Here is a 13108-nt window from a genome sequence, read left to right on the forward strand (position 1 = left end):
CAAACTGATGGTAGTAATATCCAAACCTATTTTATTTCCTAGGTGTCGCATTTAAACAGTGGCAGTTATAGTCGCCCAGTTTGTTCTCGCTAGAGAACTTGTTATCTTCGTTGACGTCTCCCATCTCGCTTCCCATACCTCATTCATGATACTATTGATTCATGCTGCGTTTTCTCATGGCAAGCCATTATTTCTAAGTGCTAGGGTTTAACTTTTTTACTCGTGTGAGGTTACAGACTTATTCCAAGGATGCTGCCATTACCCTATTTTGGGAACTCCTTTAAGAAGTATTTTTCAGCTGTAGTCATGACTTACTCTTTTATTACTCACCTTTTCAGACTTTTCCCCCAAAAGACTTTAAATTATGGTTTAAAGTGTCAAGTCTAAAGTATCAAATTAAGGATTGAGGGTGACCATTTTAGAGAGTGATTGTGGTACAGATTCTGAAGGTGACTTCCGAAAAGGCGTTTTAACTTTCTAAGGTGCTTTGGAAGATACAATCCTTGTTTAGAAATTTAAGTTCTGGTCTATTTGTTTAAAATACTGTTTTCTTTAGTCATACCTAATGTATTTTCAAAATACATACAGTATTCTAAGATACACTAAAGGAAAACTATTCACAGGGTAACAAAATTTTTTGGTATGGGCTCTGGTCCGGTAGCTGAGTTGCTAGAGCATTGCCTAGATAACGCCAAGGTTGTGGGTGTGGGTTCCATCCCTGGTCAGGGAACATACAAGAATCAGCCAACAGCCGTGGCTGGTGTGGCTCAGTGGACTGAGTGCCAGCCTGTGAACCAAAGGGTTGTTGGCTGGATTCCCAGTCTAGGGCACATGACTGGTTGCAGGCCAGGTCCCTAGGGGTCACATGAGAGGCAACCACACATTGATGTTCCTCTCCCTCTCTTTCTCCCTTCCCCTCTCTAAAAATAAATAAAATCTTTAAAAAAAAGAATCAACCAATGGATGTATCAATAAGTGGAACAAGTCGAAGTTTCTCCCTCCCCCATCCCAACCCCTTTCCCTTCCTCTCTTTAAAATCAATCAATAAAAAAAATTTGATATAACTTGTGAAGTACTCTGGTATTTTAGTGTTTGAGTCATTTTTCAGTATTACTTGATTATTGTATATTACAGATTTACAATTAGCTTTAGAAACTGGACTGAAGAAAAAGAAACTGGATTGAGTATGAACTCAACCTAACTTCATACCCCTCAAGGTTTTCCTGAATATTCTTCCGGTTACCTGCCTGCATATTTCCTCTTTTATGGCTCCCTCTTATTAAATGCTGCACAACATTCAGTTTGTGATTTTTTTCAGTGTTTGAATTTCAGAATAAACAGGGATTTACCATATTTAGATTTACTTAAAAAGACGTCAAAGAGTGATTTGAAAAATCACTTCAGTGGGGGTAAAACCATTATATATTGCATCCATCAATCAAATTTTTTAGTGTTTGAAAATTAGTAATTTACTGTAAATAAAGGGCAAAGCTAACTATACTCAAAACCATCTTTATTTTTATTGCCTTTTATTTTCAACAATGATTACCTGAACTTAAAGTCCATTAACTAATGGTTCTTGAAAAGCCAAACCTTTCCAGCCCACTTCATGTTCTCTTTCAGCCATTTCAGGGCAGAGCAATATTCCAAACTGTACACCTGCTCCCTGTTAACATTGACGGTCATGTGCTTAATGAAAAGCTTTGGATCTGACAGACGAGCAGCCGTCATTAATCTTTCCACTGCAGCTTGATAATCGTCCTTGGTCCGAGATTTGTTTTCTTCGCATCTACAAAGTAAAGACCTCACAAAGTCAGACACTCTAAAAAGGGATGTAATTTCTTCAAGAGATACTTACATTTGTTAGTACTAGTTACGACAGACTTTTTACTATATTCTTCTATCAGTGGTTTTCAAACTTTTTTGACCATGGCACAGTAAACTATTTGGTACTGGGACCCAGTATATACCCTCATACATAAAAACTGAAAGTTTCAGAAAACAAGACGTACCCTATGACAATATACTTTATTTTCCATTGTCTCATTTTTAAAAATGTGGCTGCAAGTCCCCTAAGTTAATTTCACCACACAAATGGGCTATAACCCGCAGTTTGAAAAACAGTGACCTAGAACACTGATAATAGCCTCAATCTTTGTATTTTCAAAGTTAATGATCACATCATTTTATGATATGCGTAAAAGGATACTAAATTCAATCAAGTTTGGAGTTACATGTTTTACCTTGATATTGGCTATTCTGAATTGTAAATATATACTTACTGTGTAGGTAACATTTGGTAACAGAAATTGTAGCTATAGTCCTTTACTACGTTTTTTATTATTTTTCTTCAGTCCGGACTTAAGGTACTTCACAAAGTGCTAGACTTTATTGTCTAATGACTTTGAACAGTCTCTACATTTTATAAAATTCACACCTAATGGCTGTTTTTCCTATGGGACAGGGAGTGGGAGGCTTTGAAGTAGAGGGGGGCTGTTATATTAAGCATCACTCCTTTCGTGTTCAGTGCATTCTGCTCTTGGCATGCACAGGGTCCAGCAGCAAGGCCCAAGCGTGGGCCCACCTGCATTAACAACACAGTGTGGTCCACCGGTTGGTGGGGGTGAGGACTTCCACTTAGAACAGGAACTGGTGGTCACAGCGAGGAGAGACTGGTCAGGTGCCTTCTAGTAGCTTCTGGCTTAGAAATTGATGCCTAGAACCTGGTAGACTGGGCATGTGCCAACTACGTGCAGTTTTTAAAACTGTTAGGATGAATACAATTCTCTCTTACAGAGGTTATTGTAACAAGAAATTAAAAATTTTATTGAATGCTAGTAATTTGGTTTTCAGTCTCAGGTCACATTAGTTCTCAATTTAACTGTTAACAAAAGTTTGCAAATGCACACTACAGTATTATGTAAATATAAGCATATGTAAGTACATATATACATATATAAACATACATAAATACTATATAAAACATTTACATCCTAGGGCAGGTGTAGGGAAGCATGGCCTGCTTTCAGGATACAATTAGACGCCGTCAACCAACCTTTTCAGAACTATCTGCAGCACCTGTGTGGGAGTGCCAGGACTCTGAATACTGCTAGCGTTAGACACCAGGAAGATTTCCACAGTTAAAAGCATTTCAATCTCAGATAAATAAGAAGGGATCCGTAGAAGTTTTCGATATAAATTTCCTTCTAATGGTGGATAGCAACCCAATGAAAGAGCACCTGAAAATCAAAGAATAGATCAAACTTTACTAAAACCCTAACAGGTGAAAGCCTAGACTTCCAAATTATGCGTAGGTGATAATTACTTAGAGTGCAGAATAATTCTTCACATCAGAAGCAGATTTATTAAATTATACAGTAGCTTATCCTGGTACATTTAAAATTACTCTTTGTAAAATGTTTATGGAACATTAAATATGAATTGAGAAATAGATTTAAACAACTATGAAAAATGACTCTTGAGTCTCATCATGGCAACCACTTATTTGAAGCTATAGTCAATAGAACATAATTTCAGAGTTACTGAAAAACCAGAATAGCTACTTGGGTTTTGTTTTAATGGGACATAGCCTAATAGAAACTACATATATTTATAATTATTGCCTATCTTGAATCATGAACCTAAAATGTAGAAAGAAAATAAAGATTACAAGTAGATTTTATTTTCTATCATATTATTATAGTCTTTTTTACTTATTGGTTTTACAAAGAAAGAAGCACTGATTTTGTTGTTCCATTTATGCATTCACTGGTTGATTCTTGTACGTGCCCTGACAGGACTGAACCCACAACCTTGGCTTATTGGGACGACACTCTCACCAACTGAGCTATCTAACCAGGGCTCCTATTGTAGTACTTTTGAGTACCCTTATTTATAGTGCTTTTATAGGGAAGTTTTTGGGGATCCAAAAGTTATCCACAGGTTTTTTTATTTAAGTGTGTGTGGGGTTGGCACCTCTAACCCCCATGTTGTTCAAGGACCAACTGTAGTCTATGCAATAAATATTTATTGACGTTGAACTAAACACTAGACATAAAAATGAATAAAATACATTTTTATCTTGCTGGTACTCTGTGTTGTAGTTATCCTCACCAATTCAGGTTCCATACATTTTACATAAATCAAAAGAAGAGATTTAACTTTAAACTGTTTAGGTGCTCATTACAGTGACACAGACATACAGGGGAATCCCCTGAAGTCCTGGGACATCCAAATTGTATACAGACAATATTAATTATATCACTATCTCTTACCAAAACCAATTTAAATCTGTGTGGACAATTTATTTAAAATGTTTTGTTAAGTTTAAGAAATCTTTCCAATGTGGATGATGGCTAATCTTTGAGGGCGTACCACATGCCAGGTGCCTGTGCTAAAGATGTAGGTTTTATCTAGTTTTAACCTCACAGTTTACGACCTTTGAGGTTAGGTATTGTACAGACACTCCCATATTATAGATGAGGGGCTTTGGGTAAGCATTCCGGCCTTCTGACTACAGATTTTGGATTCCTGACCACTAGGTAGTCTGCCTCCCTAGGTCACTTCCAGGACTAACAAACTATCCAGTCATTAGCTTTCAAAACTTTATTGGTTAAAATATTTATTTATTAGAGAGAGAGGAAGGGAGGGAGAGAGAGAGGCAGAGAAACACTGATGTGAGAGAGGAACACGGATCAGTTGCCTCTCTCACACGCCCCGAGCAGGGACTGAACTTTCACTCTGTGGGATGCTGCCCAACCAGCCACACCAGTCAGAGCCCAAAACTTTTTATTGTAACCTACTATAAGAAATACATTTTACATATTAATGACCCAGTATATATACATACATGTATGTATGTGGCTGAAATGAAAATTTTATCAAATAATACTTAACCTTCCTACTTGTAATACACACTAATACTACATCTTTTCTTTCCAATTTCATTGGGGGAAAAAGTTACCACCTGCTGAACTGATCACAGCTAGTAGTGTGAGAATTATTTCCAAGTTCAGAGAGGTTTTTTGTGAAGGTAAGGGTGGCTGGGATGTGTGACATATTTCTCACAGTGGTGACAAATGTTAGGCATTCAAATGTTTGTTACATACATGAAAGTGATAGAAATGCAAATATAAGACAAATCACTGCAGGAAGGCAGAAGAGAATTGTTTTCTAGATCTAGATGCTACCTGGAATTACTTTCTAACTGAAATACCTGCGAGGTGGCTGGGACTAAAGGAAGCATTTGTTTTCCAGGCTTATTGGTTAGAGAGAAACAGCTATGAATAGATTAACAAAGTCTATTACTAGGAGCCATGTGAAAAACTTATGAATCATGTTCACTGTAATGGCAGCCTCTGGACTTCCTATATGGTCTGCCACAAAATATTGTAGGTTTTAAAAATCAGGGCTATAGCAGGGGTAAATAAAGTATGTAACTATTTCTTAAACTTCAGGCCCCAACTGTTCGACTCCTATATATTTTAAAGATATGCTTAACTGGTTCAAATCCTGTCATTTATTCCCTTTGCATACCCTTCAGTGGACATACTGATAATGTGCCAAGAAATAAAGATACAGTAATTGGAAACAAGAGAAATAGCAAGTTTCAAAACGGAGCACAAATCTGTTTAGACCACTATCTTTGCACGTGTATCAACTGCTCTTTATACATATTTGAATGTCTAGTCGTAGATATTATACAAAGATTCAGGGTTAGAAAATTAAAGTCAAAAGCAATATATCAAATTTAAAAATTTTAAATGTTTAACTTACTTTTGTAGTGGACTCTGGCTTTGAGCCATAAACAACTCCTTCCTAAAGAAGTAATTAATCTTCTAAGAAAGGAAAAATCAATGGGGATGTTCTTTGAAATCATGAATTCTGCTACAGAGGATGAAATACCAAGACTGTTGCTTTCTATACAGGCATCTAGGAGTTTGTTAAAAAGGAGGCTATACTGTGAGACCTCCACAGTTTCTGAAAAGAAAAACATAATGGGTACAATGAAGTGGCTCTACCTGGGCCCCTCAAACTTCTCTTACTATTTTCCTCCTCCCTCTGCTCCCCTTGTTCCCCCTGGCATTTTCGGAGTCACCGCCACTAACATGCAACCAGTCATCTCACGTGTTCTCTAGTTAACTAACGAGAGCGTGCAACAGCAGCATGTAACGGAGAGCAGGAAAGGAAGCCTGCCAGTGGTTTCAGAAGCTGTGTTAACACCTCTGTCTGTGACCTCCTCCCCCGTGACTGCACTGCAGCTTCTGCACGGTGGCTCCGTCCCGTCCTGCCTGTTGGTCATACCTCAGAGGTGTATTTCCCATGACTAATAAGAAACCATCACCTCGTAAATAGTAACTCACAAATGAAAAAAACCCTTCATCGGGTATTTCTATTCCTTTCTCTTCTTCACTTAGAAGGAAATGAAGTCACATGGAGACTCCCAAGTGTTTTGTGCCCTATATTCAGTCAGTTCAATCCATAATCCAGGCTTTAGGTCTTTTCATCATTTTTAGGATTTTTTAGTGGTCCAGGTCTTACCAGGAATTAATCTCCTTACCTTTAGTCTCTTCCTAAACATCACCACCAGAGGAAATTTCCTAAAGCACCAACTTTGACTGACACAGCAATGAGGGGAGGCCCTCAGGTGTTAACCCAGCCCTCTGAACCCACCGCCCAAACCCTTGCTTGTCTCCCTGAACGGGGACTCCTGAGCCTCGGCACTCAAGAGCACTACGTGCCACTGCCCACATTAGTGACCTTTCCTTGAACTTGTCATCTGCTTAAAGTCCTCTACCTACTTCATGTTCACCTATGTTATAAGGTAATGGAAACCCAGTTGTGTATTTAAATAATAAAAAGTATTCTTCATTATTCCAATGCAATGAATTCTCTTAAGATATAAAGCTTGCTGGGGGTACGTAACATACTGTTGGCTGATGACTTGACTGAGGTAGGGCAAGGGGAGTGATAGAGAAGGCTTCTGTTAGGAACCGCTAACAACCCAGAGACACGCATCTCTGCTTTTTAAAAAAAATCAGGAAAGCATATTCAATTTGCAGAAAACATCATAAAAAATATATACTGGAATATAAAATTCAACCCAAACAGGTGGAGCACTGTATCTTATTCATAGTTAAATACTAGATGGGGAAGAGATAATTAAGCTAAACTTTTAAAAATCATACCTTGGGAATTTTGAAAACCTGGTAGATTTTGCAAAACTTCAAAAGTCTGTCTGTAAAGGCTCTTGGCTAAGATTTCGTGTGCAATTGTACAGAGCAGATTATGGCGATTGAGTACGTCCAGTCTTTCACATGGCCACAGTGGTGTATTGATTATCCATTCTGACTCTTTCAAAAAGAAAAAAGTACTAATACTTTATACTATGAAAATTACACTTAGTATAATCACAACTCATGTTTTTCAATATCTTTTGGAAAGTGACAAAACATAAGTATATTTATTCACAAAAAGTAACGATGGCTCAAATTTATTAGAAACTTACACAGTGATTATTGTGATAACTTATTTTTAATTATTTATTTTTCTTAGCACACTTAACAGTTATTGATTCAGAAGTTAGTGTTTAGCCCTGGCTGCTTGAGATCGGCCACCATCACGAACAACACAGCAACTACCTGGATCAGGAAGTTCATGGCCAACAGACAACTTCAGCAGAAAAAAATGGTCATTGATGTCCTTCACGCTGAGAAGGCAACAGTATCCAAGACAGAAATTTGGGAAAAGCCAACCAAAATGTATAAGACCACACCAGCTGTCACGCTTGTGTTTGGGTTCAGAACTCATTTTGGTGGTGGCAAGAAAACTGGCTTTGGCTTGATTTATGATTCCTTAGATTATGCAAAGGAAAATGAACCCAAACACAGACTTGTCAGGCGAGGCTGTATGAGAAAAAGACCTTAAGAACACAGAGAGAGGAACAAGGGGTCAGGATGGAGCAAGGCGGGGGACTGCCAAGGCCAGAGTTGGTGCTGCGAGAAGTCAGCTGGAGACGGACCACAGGAGGAGTAAAGATTCCTCAGTGACTTCATCTGTAGGCTGTGCAGACGTTTTCCTGAGAAAGTTAATAAACTAAGAACTTTAAAAAAGAAGAAGTTAATGTTTATTTTTATATGACAAAAACGTTCAGATTATAACAAATACTTGTAATGTAAAATAGTATTTGTGTGAACTTCAATAATTTTAAATAAAGAATGTATCATTTGTTTTGGTCTTCTTGAGGAACAGTTTTTCCTCTCAATTTTAAAAACAATTTTTATTATAAAAATATCTGAGCCCTGGCTGGTGTGGCTCAATGGACTGAGCACTGGCCTGTGAACCAAAGGGTCACTGGTTCGATTCGCAGTCAGGGCACGTGCCTGGGTTGTGGGCCAGGTCCCCAGTAGGGGGCATGTGAGAGGCAACCACACACTGATGTTTCTCTCCCTCTCTTTCTCCCTCCTACTCCCTCTGTCAAAACATAAATATATATATATATATATATATCTTTAAAAATATATTTGATATGTAGGAAAGAACAACATGTAAGTTATAAAAAAGCATAATAATAAAATGAACTCTGTACACATCAAACAGCTTTAGAAAAGAAAATATTACCTATAATGCTGAAGTTCTTTGTTTTTTGTTAGTCATACCTGGTGCATAAATAACACACACAAAAATAGACTATATAGTCTTTTTTTATAAAAATTGCATTGTTCTTTATTTAGTACTCAGTTTACTATTAAGGTAAAATAATGTATTTTTGAAAGACTGATATATTTTAGGAGAATTATTTTGAAATTTTGCCAAATTATGTAGCTATATTAAAAATCTGAGTAAGTTGATTATTTTATGTACCAAAGTTAACTGAATCTAATAGTTGGGAAGTCATTTGGAAATTAATAAGCTCAATTCAACACGTTCACAGCTTTATCAACATAAATACTTTAATGAAAATTTTATAAGGACTCATAAGAATAAATTCTTATAAAAAAACCAGTTCACTGTGTACTTAATACTAATTTTATGGCGATAAAAGTTCTTATTGCATCAATCCTCATATTTTTCTCTGTTCCATAGTTGGGAACTATTTTCCATTTGTCTAAAAATCTCAGGAGTCAAAAGCAAGCAAATTTCCTGTAACAGACACTCTTTATCCACTGACTGTGCAACACACGCACACCCGGTCGTTACCTGTGCAGACTCGGAAAGCAGGCACTGAGAAGGAGACTACGACCACCGTCTGCACTGAATGAATTTCCAGGCTAGTCAGTGTCACAACCACGCACCCCTCTCTTACAATGGAGAATACTTGACAGGCGGGATGGCTGAACATATCCTTTCTCCCCTACAGAACTGTATTAAAATCTGACACAATATTTCAAAAACACACTCCAAAGAATAAACAGTTGAGGACAGCAGAAAATAGTATGGAAAAGGAATGAGGGTAGCCCTGCCTAAATAGATCAATATTATCACTTATTCTAAAGCTATGTTAACTAAAAAGAGCATAGTGCTATCAGAAAAAGATCTCTGGGAGAAAAGACAAGTATAGAGACAGCCCCAAGCAGATATAAGATTCTAATATATGATAAAAGTGGTGTTTCAAATAAGTAAAGGATAAGTTGGGGTATTTGGGGGAAACAGATAATATTAGGTTTCTACCTCATATCAAAATTTTAAAGTAACAACAAAAAAACGTGAAGACCATAATGGTGAACATATATTTTTGATAGCTAAAGACTGCCTAAAGCATGATACAAAACACAAATTATTAAAGGTTTAAAAAGCAGTTTATATTAAACAGAAAATAATGTCAGTTGGGCAAAAGAAGAAAACAAACAAAAATACAATAAAAATTTTTCCTAAGTGTGATATGTACATCATTGATGGTACCTGAAGTAATTTTAGATATTACATTATAATTTAAATAATTTATCTGTGTGTTATAAAAACTATACAAATAAAAGGATCACATTAAATATAAAAATCACATCAAACCTCTGATTTCATGTACATTATTACTTAGAATGAGGCCAAGTTAGTTGATTTAAAATAATCAACCAACTTTTATACTTTTAAATATAAACTATCACTAAAAAATCCAAGCAAAAGAGAAAAGTACAAAGAAGAAATGAACAAAAATCTAATATTCCATCACTGAAAATGACCAGTGCTCACATTTGGTGAAAATTATTTGGGAAAGAGGTAGCAATGACCTAAACAGCGGCCACACCTAGGTAAAGTGGGTATGAGTGAGACTGAAGTGCGCAAACAGGCTGACGATGGACTGGCCTATCACAACCTTGTGCTGGGAAAGCCACTTGCACTGACTGAAAATGAAGACAACGGTTTTAGAAAATACTAAAAGTGTTTCTATGCTTCTATTAGTACTGTAGTGACAGTCGCCACAGTGCAGGTGTTTGAGCTAATCCTTCTATTAAATTTCCTAGTACAGAAAAGTTAACACTTAGAAAAAAACAAACAACACACACACACACACACACACACACACACACACGCTTTCAAAAACTCCAGCCTGAGACAACATGGTTGGACCTTGAGAGCATTATGCAAAGTAAAGTAAGTCAGAGAGAGAAAGACAAATATTGTATGATCTCACTTACATGTGAAATCTAAACAACAAAACCAAACCAAAAACTCAAACACAAAAAGAGGTCAGATTTGTGGTTACCGGGGGCGGAGGAACTTGATAAACGTGGTCAAAGGCGCAGATTCCCAGTTGTAAGATAAATCAGTCTGGGGATGTGACGTACAACATGGTAGCTGGCGTTAACCCTGCTGCGTGGTCCCTCTGAACGTTGTGAAGGGGGGAGATCCTGAGAGTTCTCATCACAAGGGAAAAATGTTTTTTTTTCTTTTACTTTTTTGTATTTTTATGAAATGACAGATGTTAACTAAACTTACTGTGGCCATCATTTCACAATACGTGTAAATCGAGTCATTAAACTTATTCAGTGTTGTATGTCAATTATCTCTCAACAAAACTACAAAAAATAAAAATAAAAAACCCCTCTCCCAAACAGCAATTTCCTCCCTAGGAAGGTACAATGATAGTTAAGTGAAGCAGATCCAGGGATAATCCATAATAAAAGAAATCCAAAATAAAAATGGTAATGTTTATAGCAGTGGTCAACAAACTGGGGGAGTGACTGGAGGAAGTACGCTTTTGGGACACAGGTGAGGTGTGAGGTCACCATGAGAGAGTGCTGTAGATCAGTGGCCTTCACGGTGCAGTCCCCAGACTGGCGGCATCATCGGCCATGTCTGAGAACTTGTGAGAAATGCAGATTCTCAGGAGCCATCTCAGCTTAATGAATCTGAAAATCCTGGTCCAAGGAGTTTGTGTTTCCACCAGCCTCCCAGGGTATTCTGGTGGTCAAGTTTGAAAACAAAATCAGAATTACCATTTTGCTTGGTAGTTGACCAGCTTAGTCTGGGTCTGTTCATGTGATTTGTGCTTTTGCCCTACTGCAATTTTATAAAGTTCATTTAAAGGAAAGACTAGGTAAACAATAATGCTAGTATAGGGCTTAAGAATATGGACTTTGTAAACGGGAAGGCCTAGACCGGAATTCTTACACCACACTTATGTGCTGTGTGCTCTTCTCTGAACCTTAGTGTCCTCTCTGTGGGACACCATCACCCCTCTCAGGAGTTTGGTGTTGCGTCAATGAGGTGACACAAGTAACACCCTTAGCACAATGCTTGGTGTGTAGCAAACGCTCACATTATTAAATCAATAATGAAGAGAAATACAACAATGTGGAAACAGACCAAGAAGATAAACTGATAATTCATAAAAGAATAAGGACAAATGAAAAAAATATATAAATATATAGGTAATATATATAGTTAAATTTTTCTGTTAGTTAAGTCTTTTAACTATTTTCTAATAGTTAAATCAATTAGCAACAGTTAACTGCTAGTAAGCAATTAAATGCAAAGTAAAGCAGTGAATATCACTTTTGCCCTACAAACTTGCAAAGAGATAAAAAATAATATTCGAAGTTAGCAACAGTATTTCATAACATGCATCTTCCCGTATTGGTAAGGGGACGATAATCAGTGCAATCTTTCTAAAGGTGTATTTTGTCTCTATTCACAGAGATAGGACCTGGAATGGATTATATCGAACAGCCAGAGTAGGGTCTGCATACACTGGAGTGCACCAGTCTGTCTAACAGCTGACAACTGGAATATTAGGCACTAACACTTGGACTGCTCACATGCACCTCTGATCCCTAAAAGGACGATGTCTGTGTGGAATATATACCTATGTAATATTTCACTAACATTTTTCTCATAGAGAGGCTTTCTAATAAACTCGAAATAACTTGCTGCAAATCTGAATAAGGGCGTATTTTCCAACCTTTACTAAAAAACTTTAAACTGCCCTTATCCGTTAACCCAGCAATTCCATCAGAATTTATTCTAAGGACATAATAAAGATTTGTATAAAAGGATGTTTATCACAGACATTTGAAAATAAGCTGGTTTAAGAAAAATGGACTCATGGATATAGTTATGTATTTATATTTATAGATTTATGTTTTATTTATTTATTCATAAGATGGAAAACCATGCAGCCCATTAAGTGATGATGCAGGGGAATATTCCTTTTCACAGAAGGACGTCCAGAGAAAGACTGTTCCCTGAAAAAAAAAGCAAGGTACAAAAAGAGCCTGCATAATAGTAACAAGTGGGTAACAGTCATTTCTGGGTGACTGAATGAGGCATTTTTCATCAGTTTTGCTTATCTGCCTTTCTACTTCCTCTATAATGAACATATACTACTTAGATTAACACAATAAAAGATATTTTAAAATTCAAAGGCGGTTTCTCAATAAATGGCGGCATAACTTTTCACAAAATTTATATTCTAGTGAGTTATTTTTCAGCCTCTAAACTATGATTACAAATTACGAGTTTAAGGCTTTTTGATGTTGGCAAAGGGAAGAAGGCAGGGTGGGGCTCTGTTGTTCGCTTTCCAGGATACAGGCTACTGGTGCTGAGAGAGCTTTGCATGTCAGAGTGACAGGCCAAAACAGTCGATTTCCCTTCATCATGAAGTCTGTCTGGC

General features: G+C 37.0%; 1 protein-coding gene across 1 annotated transcript in view; it reads right to left on the bottom strand.

Annotated features, from left to right (window-relative positions):
* Positions 1-1569: 1569 nt before the first annotated feature.
* Positions 1570-13108, bottom strand: part of TOPAZ1 (testis and ovary specific TOPAZ 1) — a 51063-nt gene continuing 39524 nt past the window's right edge. Inside the window, exons 17-20 of the mRNA XM_045857364.1 lie at positions 7188-7352; positions 5776-5979; positions 3056-3239; positions 1570-1789 (exon numbers count right to left, since the gene is read on the bottom strand). Coding sequence (XP_045713320.1) covers positions 1570-1789; positions 3056-3239; positions 5776-5979; positions 7188-7352 — 773 coding nt within the window. The remainder of the gene's footprint in view (positions 1790-3055; positions 3240-5775; positions 5980-7187; positions 7353-13108) is intronic.

Source organism: Phyllostomus hastatus, unplaced genomic scaffold, assembly GCF_019186645.2.
Source record: "Phyllostomus hastatus isolate PE091 unplaced genomic scaffold, TTU_PhHast_1.1 phas_scaffold_129, whole genome shotgun sequence".
NCBI classification, from domain to species: domain Eukaryota; kingdom Metazoa; phylum Chordata; class Mammalia; order Chiroptera; family Phyllostomidae; genus Phyllostomus; species Phyllostomus hastatus.